Source organism: Taudactylus pleione, unplaced genomic scaffold (assembly GCF_031769625.1).
Source record: "Taudactylus pleione unplaced genomic scaffold, aTauple2 ptg001033l, whole genome shotgun sequence".
NCBI lineage: Eukaryota > Metazoa > Chordata > Amphibia > Anura > Myobatrachidae > Taudactylus > Taudactylus pleione.
The window spans coordinates 251,960-265,908 of record NW_028285434.1 but is presented as its reverse complement, the minus strand read 5'-3'; the positions used below and the strand labels follow the sequence as shown (position 1 = coordinate 265,908).

The window sequence follows — 13,949 nt, the reverse complement described above, 5'->3', positions numbered from 1 at the left end:
TATTACAGGAGTACACATCAATGATAACACTATTACAGGAGCACACACCAATGATAACACTATTACAGGAGCACACACCAATGATAACACTATTACAGGAGCACACACCAATGATAACACTATTACAGGAGTACACACCAATGATAGCACTATTACAGGAGTACACACCAATGATAACGCTATTACAGGAGTACAGGGTGAGGAGAGCACACACCAACGATAACACTATTACAGGAGCACACACCAATGATAGCACTATTACAGGAGTACACACCAATGATAACGCTATTACAGGAGTACAGGGTGAGGAGAGCACACACCAACGATAACACTATTACAGGAGCACACAACAATGATAACACTATTACAGGAGTACACACCAATAATAACACTATTACAGGAGTACACACCAATGATAACACTATTACAGGAGCACACACCAATGATAACACTATTACAGGAGCACACACCAATGATAACACTATTACAGGAGTACACACCAATGATAACACTATTACAGGAGTACACACCAATGATAACACTATTACAGGAGTACAGGGTGAGGAGAAGCACACACCAACGATAACACTATTACAGGAGCACACACCAATGATAACGCTATTACAGGAGCACACACCAATGATAACACTATTACAGGAGCACACACCAATGATAACACTATTACAGGAGCACACACCAATGATAATGCTATTACAGGAGCACACACCAATGATAACACTATTACAGGAGCACACACCAATGATAACACTATTACAGGAGCACACACCAATGATAACACTATTAAAGGAGCACACACCAATGATAACACTATTACAGGAGTACACACCAATAATAACACTATTACAGGAGTACACACCAATGATAACACTATTACAGGAGCACACACCAATGATAACACTATTACAGGAGCACACACCAATGATAACACTATTACAGGAGCACACACCAATGATAACACTATTACAGGAGTACACACCAATGATAACGCTATTACAGGAGCACACACCAATGATAACACTATTACAGGAGCACACACCAATGATAACGTTATTACAGGAGCACACACCAATGATAACGCTATTACAGGAGTACAGGGTGAGGAGAGCACACACCAATGATAACACTATTACAGGAGTACACACCAATGATAACACTATTACAGGAGTACACACCAATGATAACACTATTACAGGAGCTCACACCAATGATAACACTATTACAGGAGCACACACCAATGATAACACTATTACAGGAGTACACACCAATGATAACGCTATTACAGGAGTACAGGGTGAGGAGAGCACACACCAATGATAACACTATTACAGGAGTACACACCAATGATAACACTATTACAGGAGTACACACCAATGATAACACTATTACAGGAGTACACACCAATGATAACACTATTACAGGAGTACACACCAATGATAACACTATTACAGGAGCACACACCAATGATAACACTATTACAGGAGCACACCCCAATGATAACACTATTACAGGAGCACACCCCAATGATAACACTATTACAGGAGTACACACCAATGATAACACTATTACAGGAGCACACACCAATGATAACGCTATTACAGGAGCACACACCAATGATATCACTATTACAGGAGCACACACCAATGATAACACTATTACAGGAGTACAGGGTGAGGAGAAGCACACACCAATGATAACACTATTACAGGAGCACACACCAATGATAACACTATTACAGGAGCACACACCAATGATAACACTATTACAGGAGTACACACCAATGATAACACTATTACAGGAGTACAGGGTGAGGAGAAGCAGCAGCACACACCAATGATAACACTATTACAGGAGTACACACCAATGATAACACTATTACAGGAGTACACACCAATGATAACACTATTACAGGAGTACACACCAATGATAACACTATTACAGGAGTACAGGGTGAGGAGAAGCAGCAGCACACACCAATGATAACACTATTACAGGAGTACACACCAATGATAACACTATTACAGGAGTACACACCAATGATAACACTATTACAGGAGCTCACACCAATGATAGCACTATTACAGGAGCACACACCAATGATAACACTATTACAGGAGCACACACCAATGATAACACTATTACAGGAGCACACACCAATGATAACACTATTACAGGAGCACAGGGTGAGGAGAAGCACACACCAATGATAACACTATTACAGGAGTACACACCAATGATAACACTATTACAGGAGCACACACCAATGATAACACTATTACAGGAGTACACACCAATGATAACACTATTACAGGAGCACACACCAATAATAATACTATTACAGGAGTACACACCAATGATAACACTATTACAGGAGCACACACTAATGATAACACTATTACAGGAGCACACACTAATGATAACACTATTACAGGAGCACACACCAATGATCATGCTATTACAGGAGCACACACCAATGATAACACTATTACAGGAGTACACACCAATGATAACACTATTACAGGAGCACACACCAATGATAACACTATTACAGGAGTACACACCAATGATAACACTATTACAGGAGCACACACCAATAATAATACTATTACAGGAGTACAAACCAATGATAACACTATTACAGGAGTACACACCAATGATAACACTATTACAGGAGCACACACTAATGATAACACTATTACAGGAGCACACACTAATGATAACACTATTACAGGAGCACACACCAATGATCATGCTATTACAGGAGCACACACCAATGATCATGCTATTACAGGAGCACACACCAATGATAACGCTATTACAGGAGCACACACCAATGATAACACTATTACAGGAGCACACACCAATGATAACACTATTACAGGAGCACACACCAATGATAACACTATTACAGGAGTACACACCAATGATAACACTATTACAGGAGCACACACCAATGATAACACTATTACAGGAGCACACACCAATGATAACACTATTACAGGAGCACACACCAATGATATCATTGGTGTGTGCTCCTGTAATAGCGTTATCATTGGTGTGTGCTCCTGTAATAGTGTTATCATTGGTGTGTGCTCCTGTAATAGTGTTAACACTATTACAGGAGTACAGGGTGAGGAGAAGTAGAAGTTTCAGGGTGTACGTATGTTATAGGGAGACACATGAATAGATGCTGCTGGTACAGGTGGCACCTGCCAAGGTGTATGATTGCCCCTCCCCTAACACGTAACCGTATGACAACCAGCCAATCAGATAACAGCCTTCTGTAATTAACTTTTCAGGTGACGACGGAGCTGGATGCAGAACAGTTGGTAAAGAGAAAAATGTCTTCCGCCCCAGCTTCCCAGCCTCCAGGTAAGTGCTCTGTGCTGGCCGTGTATAACCCTACATGTTACAGGGCTCTGTGCTGGCTGTATATAACCATACATGTTACAGGGTTCTGTGCTGGCCGTGTTTAACCATACATGTTACAGGGCTCTGTGCTGGCGTGTTTAACCATACATGTTACAGGGCTCTGTGCTGGCCGTGCATAACCATACATGTTACAGGGCTCTGTGCTGGTCGGATATATAACCATACATGTTACAGGGCTCTGTGCTGGCCGGATATATAACCATACATGTTACAGGGCTGTGTGCTGGCCGGATATATAACCATACATGTTACAGGGCTGTGTGCTGGCCGTGTATATAACCATACATGTTACAGGGCTCTGTGCTGGCCGTGTATATAACCATACATGTTACAGGGCTCTGTGCTGGCCGTGTATATAACCATACATGTTACAGGGCTCTGTGCTGGCCGGGTATATAACCATACATGTTACAGGGCTCTGTGCTGGCCGGATATATAACCATACATGTTACAGGGCTCTGTGCTGGCCGGATATATAACCATACATGTTACAGGGCTGTGTGTAACCATGCATGTTACAGGGCTGTGTGCTGGCCGTGTATATAACCATACATGTTACAGGGCTGTGTGCTGGCCGTGTATATAACCATACATGTTACAGGGCTCTGTGCTGGCCGTGTATATAACCATACATGTTACAGGGCTCTGTGCTGGCCGTGTATATAACCATACATGTTACAGGGCTCTGTGCTGGCCGTGTATATAACCATACATGTTACAGGGCTCTGTGCTGGCCGTGTATATAACCATACATGTTACAGGGCTCTGTGCTGGCCGTGTATATAACCATACATGTTACAGGGCTCTGTGCTGGCCGTGTATATAACCATATGTGTTACAGGGCAGCATGGGCAGTCATTGTAGCTTAGAATGGGCAAAACAACGTTGGCAAGCAGTGTAGTGTGGGACTGACAGTGTGGTGTAGTACAGGAATGAAGTGTAGTGTGAGACTGACAGTGTGGTGTAGTACAGGAATGGCATGCAGTCTGTAGTGTGAGACTGACAGTGTGGTGTAGTACAGGAATGGCATGCAGTCTGTAGTGTGAGACTGACAGTGTGGTGTATTACAGTAATGGCGTGCAGTGTGTAGTGTGAGACTGACAGTGTGGTGTAGTACAGGAATGGCATGCAGTGTGTATTGTGAGACTGACAGTGTGGTGTAGTACAGTAATGACATGCAGTGTGTAGTGTGAGACTGACAGTGTGGTGTAGTACCGTAATGAAGTGTAGTGTGAGACTGACAGTGTGGTGTACTACAGGAATGGCATGCAGTGTGTAGTGTGAGACTGACAGTGTGGTGTAGTACCGTAATGAAGTGTAGTGTGAGACTGACAGTGTGGTGTAGTACAGGAATGGCGTGCAGTGTGTATTGTGAGACTGACAGTGTGGTGTAGTACAGTAATGGCATGCAGTGTGTAGTGTGAGACTGACAGTGTGGTGTAGTACCGTAATGAAGTGTAGTGTGAGACTGACAGTGTGGTGTAGTACAGGAATGGCGTGCAGTGTGTAGTGTGAGACTCACAGTGTGGTGTAGTACAGGAATGGTGTGTAGTGTGAGACTGACAGTGTGGTGTAGTACAGGAATGGCGTGCAGTGTGTAGTGTGAGACTGACCGTGTGGTGTAGTATAAGAATGGCTTGTAGTGTGAGACTGACAGTGTGGTGTAGTACAGGAATGGCATGCAGTGTGTATTGTGAGACTGACAGTGTGGTGTAGTACAATAATGGCGTGCAGTGTGTAGTGTGAGACTGACAAGTGTGGTGTAGTACAGTAATGGCATGCAGTGTGTAGTGTGAGACTGACAGTGTGGTGTAGTACCGTAATGAAGTGTAGTGTGAGACTGACAGTGTGGTGTACTACAGGAATGGCGTGCAGTGTGTAGTGTGAGACTGACAGTGTGGTGTAGTACAGGAATGGTGTGTAGTGTGAGACTGACAGTGTGGTGTAGTACAGGAATGGTGTGTAGTGTGAGACTGACAGTGTGGTGTAGTACAGGAATGGCGTGCAGTGTGTTGTAGAGTGGAATGCCTAGATGGGTAGGTGGTGTGGCACAGTCGGGTGGTATAATGTAGGCTGGAGTGGGCATAGTCACAGGAAGGCAGTGTGTAGTGTGTAATGGGAATGATGTGTAGTTCAGGTGTCACAGGAAGGCAGTGTGTAATGGGAATGATGTGTAGTCACAGGAAGGCAGTGTGTAATGGGAATGATGTGTAGTCACAGGAAGGCAGTGTGTAATGGGAAGGATGTGTAGTCACAGGAAGGCAGTGTGTAATGGGAATGATGTGTAGTCACAGGAAGGCAGTGTGTAATGGGAATGATGTGTAGTCACAGGAAGGCAGTGTGTAGTGTGTAATGGGAATGATGTGTAGTCACTGGAAGGCAGTGTGTAGTGTGTAATGGGAAGGATGTGTAGTCACAGGAAGGCAGTGTGTAATGGGAATGATGTGTAGTCACAGGAAGGCAGTGTGTAGTGTGTAGTGTGTAATGGGAATGATGTGTAGTCACAGGAAGGCAGTGTGTAATGGGAAGGATGTGTAGTCACAGGAAGGCAGTGTGTAATGGGAAGGATGTGTAGTCACAGGAAGGCAGTGTGTAATGGGAATGATGTGTAGTCACAGGAAGGCAGTGTGTAATGGGAATGATGTGTAGTCACAGGAAGGCAGTGTGTAGTGTGTAATGGGAATGATGTGTAGTCACTGGAAGGCAGTGTGTAGTGTGTAATGGGAATGATGTGTAGTCACAGGAAGGCAGTGTGTAGTGTGTAATGGGAATGATGTGTAGTCACAGGAAGGCAGTGTGTAATGGGAATGATGTGTAGTCACAGGAAGGCAGTGTGTAATGGGAATGATGTGTAGTCACAGGAAGGCAGTGTGTAATGGGAATGATGTGTAGTCACAGGAAGGCAGTGTGTAGTGTGTAATGGGAATGATGTGTAGTCACAGGAAGGCAGTGTGTAGTGTGTAATGGGAATGATGTGTAGTCACAGGAAGGCAGTGTGTAGTGTGTAATGGGAATGATGTGTAGTCACAGGAAGGCAGTGTGTAATGGGAATGATGTGTAGTCACAGGAAGGCAGTGTGTAATGGGAATGATGTGTAGTCACAGGAAGGCAGTGTGTAGTGTGTAATGGGAATGATGTGTAGTCACAGGAAGGCAGTGTGTAGTGTGTAATGGGAATGATGTGTAGTCACAGGAAGGCAGTGTGTAGTGTGTAATGGGAATGATGTGTAGTCACAGGAAGGCAGTGTGTAATGGGAATGATGTGTAGTCACAGGAAGGCAGTGTGTAGTGTGTAATGGGAATGATGTGTAGTCACAGGAAGGTAGTGTGTAATGGGAATGATGTGTAGTCACAGGAAGGCAGTGTGTAGTGTGTAATGGGAATGATGTGTAGTCACAGGAAGGCAGTGTGTAGTGTGTAATGGGAATGATGTGTAGTCACAGGAAGGCAGTGTGTAGTGTGTAATGGGAATGATGTGTAGTCACAGGAAGGCAGTGTGTAATGGGAATGATGTGTAGTCACAGGAAGGCAGTGTGTAGTGTGTAATGGGAATGATGTGTAGTCACAGGAAGGCAGTGTGTAGTGTGTAATGGGAATGATGTGTAGTCACAGGAAGGCAGTGTGTAGTGTGTAATGGGAATGATGTGTAGTCACAGGAAGGCAGTGTGTAATGGGAATGATGTGTAGTCACAGGAAGGCAGTGTGTAGTGTGTAATGGGAATGATGTGTAGTCACAGGAAGGCAGTGTGTAGTGTGTAATGGGAATGATGTGTAGTCACAGGAAGGCAGTGTGTAATGGGAATGATGTGTAGTCACAGGAAGGCAGTGTGTAATGGGAATGATGTGTAGTCACAGGAAGGCAGTGTGTAGTGTGTAATGGGAAGGATGTGTAGGCACAGGAAGGCAGTGTGTAGTGTGTAATGGGAATGATGTGTAGTCACAGGAAGGCAGTGTGTAATGGGAATGATGTGTAGTCACAGGAAGGCAGTGTGTAGTGTGTAATGGGAAGGATGTGTAGTCACAGGAAGGCAGTTTGTAATGGGAAGGATGTGTAGTCACAGGAAGGCAGTGTGTAATGGGAAGGATGTGTAGTCACAGGAAGGCAGTGTGTAATGGGAAGGATGTGTAGTCACAGGAAGGCAGTGTGTAGTGTGTAATGGGAATGATGTGTAGTCACAGGAAGGTAGTGTGTAATGGGAATGATGTGTAGTCACAGGAAGGCAGTGTGTAATGGGAATGATGTGTAGTCACAGGAAGGTAGTGTGTAATGGGAATGATGTGTAGTCACAGGAAGGCAGTGTGTAGTGTGTAATGGGAATGATGTGTAGTCACAGGAAGCAGTGTGTAGTGTGTAATGGGAATGATGTGTAGTCACAGGAAGGCAGTGTGTAGTGTGTAATGGGAATGATGTGTAGTCACAGGAAGGCAGTGTGTAATGGGAATGATGTGTAGTCACAGGAAGGCAGTGTGTAATGGGAATGATGTGTAGTCACAGGAAGGCAGTGTGTAATGTGTAATGGGAATGATGTGTAGTCACAGGAAGGCAGTGTGTAGTGTGTAATGGGAATGATGTGTAGTCACAGGAAGGCAGTGTGTAGTGTGTAATGGGAAGGATGTGTAGGCACAGGAAGGCAGTGTGTAGTGTGTAATGGGAAGGATGTGTAGTCACAGGAAGGCAGTGTGTAATGGGAATGATGTGTAGTCACAGGAAGGCAGTGTGTAATGGGAAGGATGTGTAGTCACAGGAAGGCAGTGTGTAGTGTGTAATGGGAATGATGTGTAGTCACAGGAAGGCAGTGTGTAATGGGAATGATGTGTAGTCACAGGAAGGCAGTGTGTAGTGTGTAATGGGAAGGATGTGTAGTCACAGGAAGGCAGTGTGTAATGGGAATGATGTGTAGTCACAGGAAGGCAGTGTGTAGTGTGTAATGGGAAGGATGTGTAGTCACAGGAAGGCAGTGTGTAGTGTGTAATGGGAAGGATGTGTAGTCACAGGAAGGCAGTGTGTAGTGTGTAATGGGAATGATGTGTAGTCACAGGAAGGCAGTGTGTAATGGGAATGATGTGTAGTCACAGGAAGGCAGTGTGTAGTGTGTAATGGGAAGGATGTGTAGTCACAGGAAGGTAGTGTGTAATGGGAATGATGTGTAGTCACAGGAAGGCAGTGTGTAATGGGAATGATGTGTAGTCACAGGAAGGCAGTGTGTAATGGGAATGATGTGTAGTCACAGGAAGGCAGTGTGTAGTGTGTAATGGGAATGATGTGTAGTCACAGGAAGGCAGTGTGTAGTGTGTAATGGGAATGATGTGTAGTCACAGGAAGGCAGTGTGTAGTGTGTAATGGGAATGATGTGTAGTCACAGGAAGGCAGTGTGTAGTGTGTAATGGGAATGATGTGTAGTCACAGGAAGGCAGTGTGTAATGGGAATGATGTGTAGTCACAGGAAGGCAGTGTGTAATGGGAATGATGTGTAGTCACAGGAAGGCAGTGTGTAGTGTGTAATGGGAATGATGTGTAGTCACAGGAAGGCAGTGTGTAGTGTGTAATGGGAATGATGTGTAGTCACAGGAAGGCAGTGTGTAGTGTGTAATGGGAATGATGTGTAGTCACAGGAAGGCAGTGTGTAGTGTGTAATGGGAATGATGTGTAGGCACAGGAAGGCAGTGTGTAGTGTGTAATGGGAATGATGTGTAGTCACAGGAAGGCAGTGTGTAGTGTGTAATGGGAAGGATGTGTAGTCACAGGAAGGCAGTGTGTAGTGTGTAATGGGAAGGATGTGTAGTCACAGGAAGGCAGTGTGTAATGGGAATGATGTGTAGTCACAGGAAGGCAGTGTGTAGTGTGTAATGGGAAGGATGTGTAGTCACAGGAAGGCAGTGTGTAGTGTGTAATGGGAATGATGTGTAGTCACAGGAAGGCAGTGTGTAATGGGAATGATGTGTAGTCACAGGAAGGCAGTGTGTAATGGGAATGATGTGTAGTCACAGGAAGGCAGTGTGTAGTGTGTAATGGGAATGATGTGTAGTCACAGGAAGGCAGTGTGTAGTGTGTAATGGGAATGATGTGTAGTCACAGGAAGGCAGTGTGTAGTGTGTAATGGGAATGATGTGTAGTCACAGGAAGGCAGTGTGTAGTGTGTAATGGGAATGATGTGTAGTCACAGGAAGGCAGTGTGTAATGGGAATGATGTGTAGTCACAGGAAGGCAGTGTGTAATGGGAATGATGTGTAGTCACAGGAAGGCAGTGTGTAGTGTGTAATGGGAATGATGTGTAGTCACAGGAAGGCAGTGTGTAGTGTGTAATGGGAATGATGTGTAGTCACAGGAAGGCAGTGTGTAGTGTGTAATGGGAATGATGTGTAGTCACAGGAAGGCAGTGTGTAGTGTGTAATGGGAATGATGTGTAGGCACAGGAAGGCAGTGTGTAGTGGGAATGATGTGTAGTCACAGGAAGGCAGTGTGTAATGGGAATGATGTGTAGTCACAGGAAGGCAGTGTGTAATGGGAATGATGTGTAGTCACAGGAAGGCAGTGTGTAATGGGAATGATGTGTAGGCACAGGAAGGCAATGTGAGTTTGAAGCCAGGCGCAGTTGGGTGGCATGAGCAATGACAGACAGTGTGGCATGATGAGGTAGGATGGCATAGAATGTAATTGTGGCATGGACAGGTATAATTTAGTTTTACTCAGGGAGGTGATAACACAATGACTAAAGCTGGGTACAGACTACAACGACGGGCAATCAGGGCGAATTACCTCTGTCCCGTACCATCTGTGATTTCCTGTGCACACTGCGCACTTTACTGATTCATGAAACGATATCTCATTCTGTCTTTCATTAAACTGCATCACCTTGTGCAATATGGCCCCTCATTCAGAGGCGGTCGCTAGGGCGCGATCGATCGTATCATAAAAGAGCGAGAAAATGCAAATTGAGCTCAAAATCGCATCGCTCATCGTAGGCGAGGAAACTCCCATCACAATGAAAACGCACCTCCTGAGTATCGTAAAGCGGTGAGCGAGGACTACAGTCACAGAAATGTGTCGGTCGCTGGCGCCAAGCTATGTGCCCATCGTGGTTCCCACATCTGCACTTTCCATGGTTCTTCTGCCTATCTCGATGCGGATGCGAGCAGCGTGCAATCGCTTTGGTTTATTTGTCTATTCTTCTAATGTAAATTTAGCATGCGTTGTTTGATGTTGGGTGTAAGAAATCTGGTCATGGGCTTTATTATTTAAAAAAAAAAAAAAACAAAGCATGCTGGGATGTGTAGTGCCACAAACCCCAAAAAATATAAAAGAAACATCTATAAAAACATGTATTTAGCATTTGAACCAAAATAAGGGAATTATGATTATTAAATGTATTTGAAATGGTTTTGCAAACAAATGTAATGTAATATAATATAATGTAAAGTAATGTAATGTAATGTAAAGTAATGTAATGTAATGTAATGTAAAGTAATGTAATGTAATGTAAAGCCAATTAACGCAACCACTTTGCTAATATACATTGTAATGACAAACACCTGTTACTTTGGTAATTGACTCCAGACATCGGCAGAGGCAGAAACCATGGCCTGCAGTCGCAGTGCTTCAGGTAGACCCTGGGCTCACTCAAGCACTACGAGAAGTAGCATCTTAGAGGCAGCGGTATGACGTGTGCGATGACCTGCTCAGTAATTTATGCACGCATTGAAATCTCTCTTTTTACGACACACGCTTGCGTTCGCTGCGCCACGCCCCCGTTCACATACACCTTCCGCTGTTACCACCCACAAACGGAACTATCTGTCAATCAGAGCTACGACGAAGTAATGACTGACGACAGACTCCATATTGCTCGCAAGAACTGGGTTGCACACGTGCAATGACGACTACACACATGTACACATGACAAAAAAAAAATCGCTCGTTGTGATCGATCGTGCCCTAGCGACCGCCTCTGAATGAGGTCCTATATCTTCTGATGGGCCGTGCAGCAAGGCCAACCAAATATATAGTGTACAACGTACGACTGACCGGACCCCTCTATCGCACACCTTGTATAATGTAATGTTTGTTGTCTTTCAGTCCTTATGTCACCACTGTTGGTGGAACGTCCTTTAAGAACCCCTTTCAGGTGGTTTATGAAGTGACCGATTACATCAGTGGGGGTGGATTCAGCAATGTCTTCCCCATGCCAGATTACCAGGTAAGGGGGGCAGCGGCTCCTTGTGCTGGTTTGTTAATCTCCTCTCATCGTCGTTCTCCGAGGTCACCTCTGGTGTCCATCTGCTTCTCCCTGAAGGTCTCGGCAGTATCACAGTACCTGAAGTCCATGGTGAAGTTACCACCAGACAGTTACTATAACCACAGTGGACGAGCATATCCTGATGTGGCAGCTCTCTCTGACAACTACTGGGTTGTGACAGATCGTGTCCCTATTCCCTGGGTGTCGGGGACCTCGGTGAGCGTTTAGGGCCACTCTTACATCTTTTTCAGTCAGGTCAATGGAGCGTCGTCTGTAGTACACATTACATGGCTGTGTCACCCCCAGGCCTCTCCAGCTCATATGCACAGGCAGATCATTGTCCTCCTTCCCACTCCTCTCCCGCCTGACCCGTCTGATCTGCTCTTCCCCTGATCCCCATCCCTTCTTGCCTAATTCCCTTGTCCACCACCCAATTATTCCGATCCTTCCATCGAATACTACAGTACACCCCTCTACTCGCTCCCCCTTTCCTGAGTTACATCCTTTCCATTTCCTCCTGATGTCTGGTTGGCTGACCTACCTGACCCCTGATGCTGATGTGGTGTGGGGATCACTGAGGATGGGCTGAGATCTCTGATTGGCTGACCTACCTGACCGCTGATGTGGTGTGGGGATCACTGAGGATGGGCTGAGATCTCTGATTGGCTGACCTGCCTGACCCCTGATCCTGATACGGTGTGGGGAGACCCTGAGCTTGGGGCTTTATTTTGGTTCTGGTAATGTCTCTATATTAGTAGACTAGATGTCATGTCAGTGAATGCTCCCTGATGAATTATATTTATTCTAGGCGTCCACACCCGTCTTTGGTGGAATCATCTCTGTAATAAATGACCATCGTATAAAAAGGGGCCTCTCCCCCCTGGGATTCCTAAACCCAGCGCTGTACCGTCTTCAGGCCTCTGACGCTCTGTATGATGTAAGTACTGAGCTGACCGTTTGTTATGGTTATGGTGTGTCCATAACAGCATCTACACTTACCCCGACGTTTCTTCTGCCTCACCCCCTTGTTCTCTCTCACCCTCAGGTCACCCAGGGATGTCACTTATCCTGTATTGATGACCTTGTTTTAGGACAGGGTTTCTGTGCAGCTCCAGGATGGGACCCGGTAACTGGTTGGGGAACACCAAACTTCCCTGCATTACTGAAAGCCTTGCTTCTCTGACACCTGTGCCTCGCTGCCCTGGCTGTGCCTCCAGTAACTGGCTGTGGCCTCCTCTAGGGGGCTCCTTACTCTTCTAAAAACTGTGCACTTCAAAAAGTTACCGCTGATCATTCTCTGCTTCTATCCCTTCCTGCTTCACAATTATCCCTCTATCCAGACCCAGCTGAGAACCTTCTCGTGGTATCTTATGTGTGTGTGTAGGGGTGGCTGTGGCTGGTTAGGCCAGCAATACGTGTATATATACATTGTTTGTGTACCGTTCTCTCAGAGACCCCCTTCGTGATTTACTATCTCTTCTCTGTATACACCTGTGTGATTCATTACCCTCACCCCTGCCAGGATCTGCCCCTCCTCGGTCTGGCCCCCGGCTGGATGCAGTGACTCCATCACCCATCTGGGAGATCCCTCAGTGCACCATTAATCTCAGGGAGTGCAGAATGCACAATTAGGAAATATCTGGGGGATATTCAGCAGTGATGGGGCAGTGGGGTAATAGGAGACTGGAAGATTACTGATGGGGGCAGTGGGGTAATAGAGGACATTGGAAGATTACTGATGGGGGCAGTCTCTGGGAACACAGCGTTAAGAAATAATTTTCCTTTATTTGCTTTTTGGGTTTACCTTGATTACAATAAATGGATTTTCTTTGTTATATATGATGTGTTATTATTACCCTTTATATACCCGCTGTCATCGCCCTCTATATACCCGCTGTCATCACCCCTTATATACCCGCTGTTAATATTACTTTTCTTGTATCAGCAATTAGAGGTCTCTTGTGTCTACTCCATTCTACCCCATAAAGTAGCTGCTGGTTACTCTTAGGAAGTGCAGGAACACACAATTAGGAATTATATGGGGGTAATAGAGGAGATGGGAAATAGGGAAGATTAGTGATGGGGCAGTAGGGTAATAGAGGAGACAGGGAAGATTAGTGATGGGGCAGTGGGGTAATAGAGGAGACAGGGAAGATTAGTGATGGGGCAGTGGGGTAATAGAGGAGACAGGGAAGATTAGTGATGGGGCAGTGGGGTAATAGAGGAGACAGGGAAGATTAGTGATGGGGCAGTGGGGTAATAGAGG

At 45.3% G+C, this 13,949-nt stretch overlaps 1 protein-coding gene across 2 annotated transcripts in view; it reads left to right on the top strand.

Moving 5' to 3' along the window:
• The window catches only part of TPP1 (tripeptidyl peptidase 1), a 92,910-nt gene extending 79,390 nt beyond the window's left edge, over nucleotides 1-13,520 (top strand). For both annotated transcript variants that reach the window (XM_088461327.1, XM_088461328.1), the window contains 5 exons: nucleotides 3,318-3,390; nucleotides 11,524-11,644; nucleotides 11,741-11,899; nucleotides 12,492-12,620; nucleotides 12,729-13,520. In XM_088461327.1, coding sequence (XP_088317453.1) covers nucleotides 3,318-3,390; nucleotides 11,524-11,644; nucleotides 11,741-11,899; nucleotides 12,492-12,620; nucleotides 12,729-12,866 — 620 coding nt within the window. In that variant the 3' untranslated portion in view covers nucleotides 12,867-13,520. The remainder of the gene's footprint in view (nucleotides 1-3,317; nucleotides 3,391-11,523; nucleotides 11,645-11,740; nucleotides 11,900-12,491; nucleotides 12,621-12,728) is intronic.
• The last annotated feature ends 429 nt before the right edge of the window (nucleotides 13,521-13,949 follow it).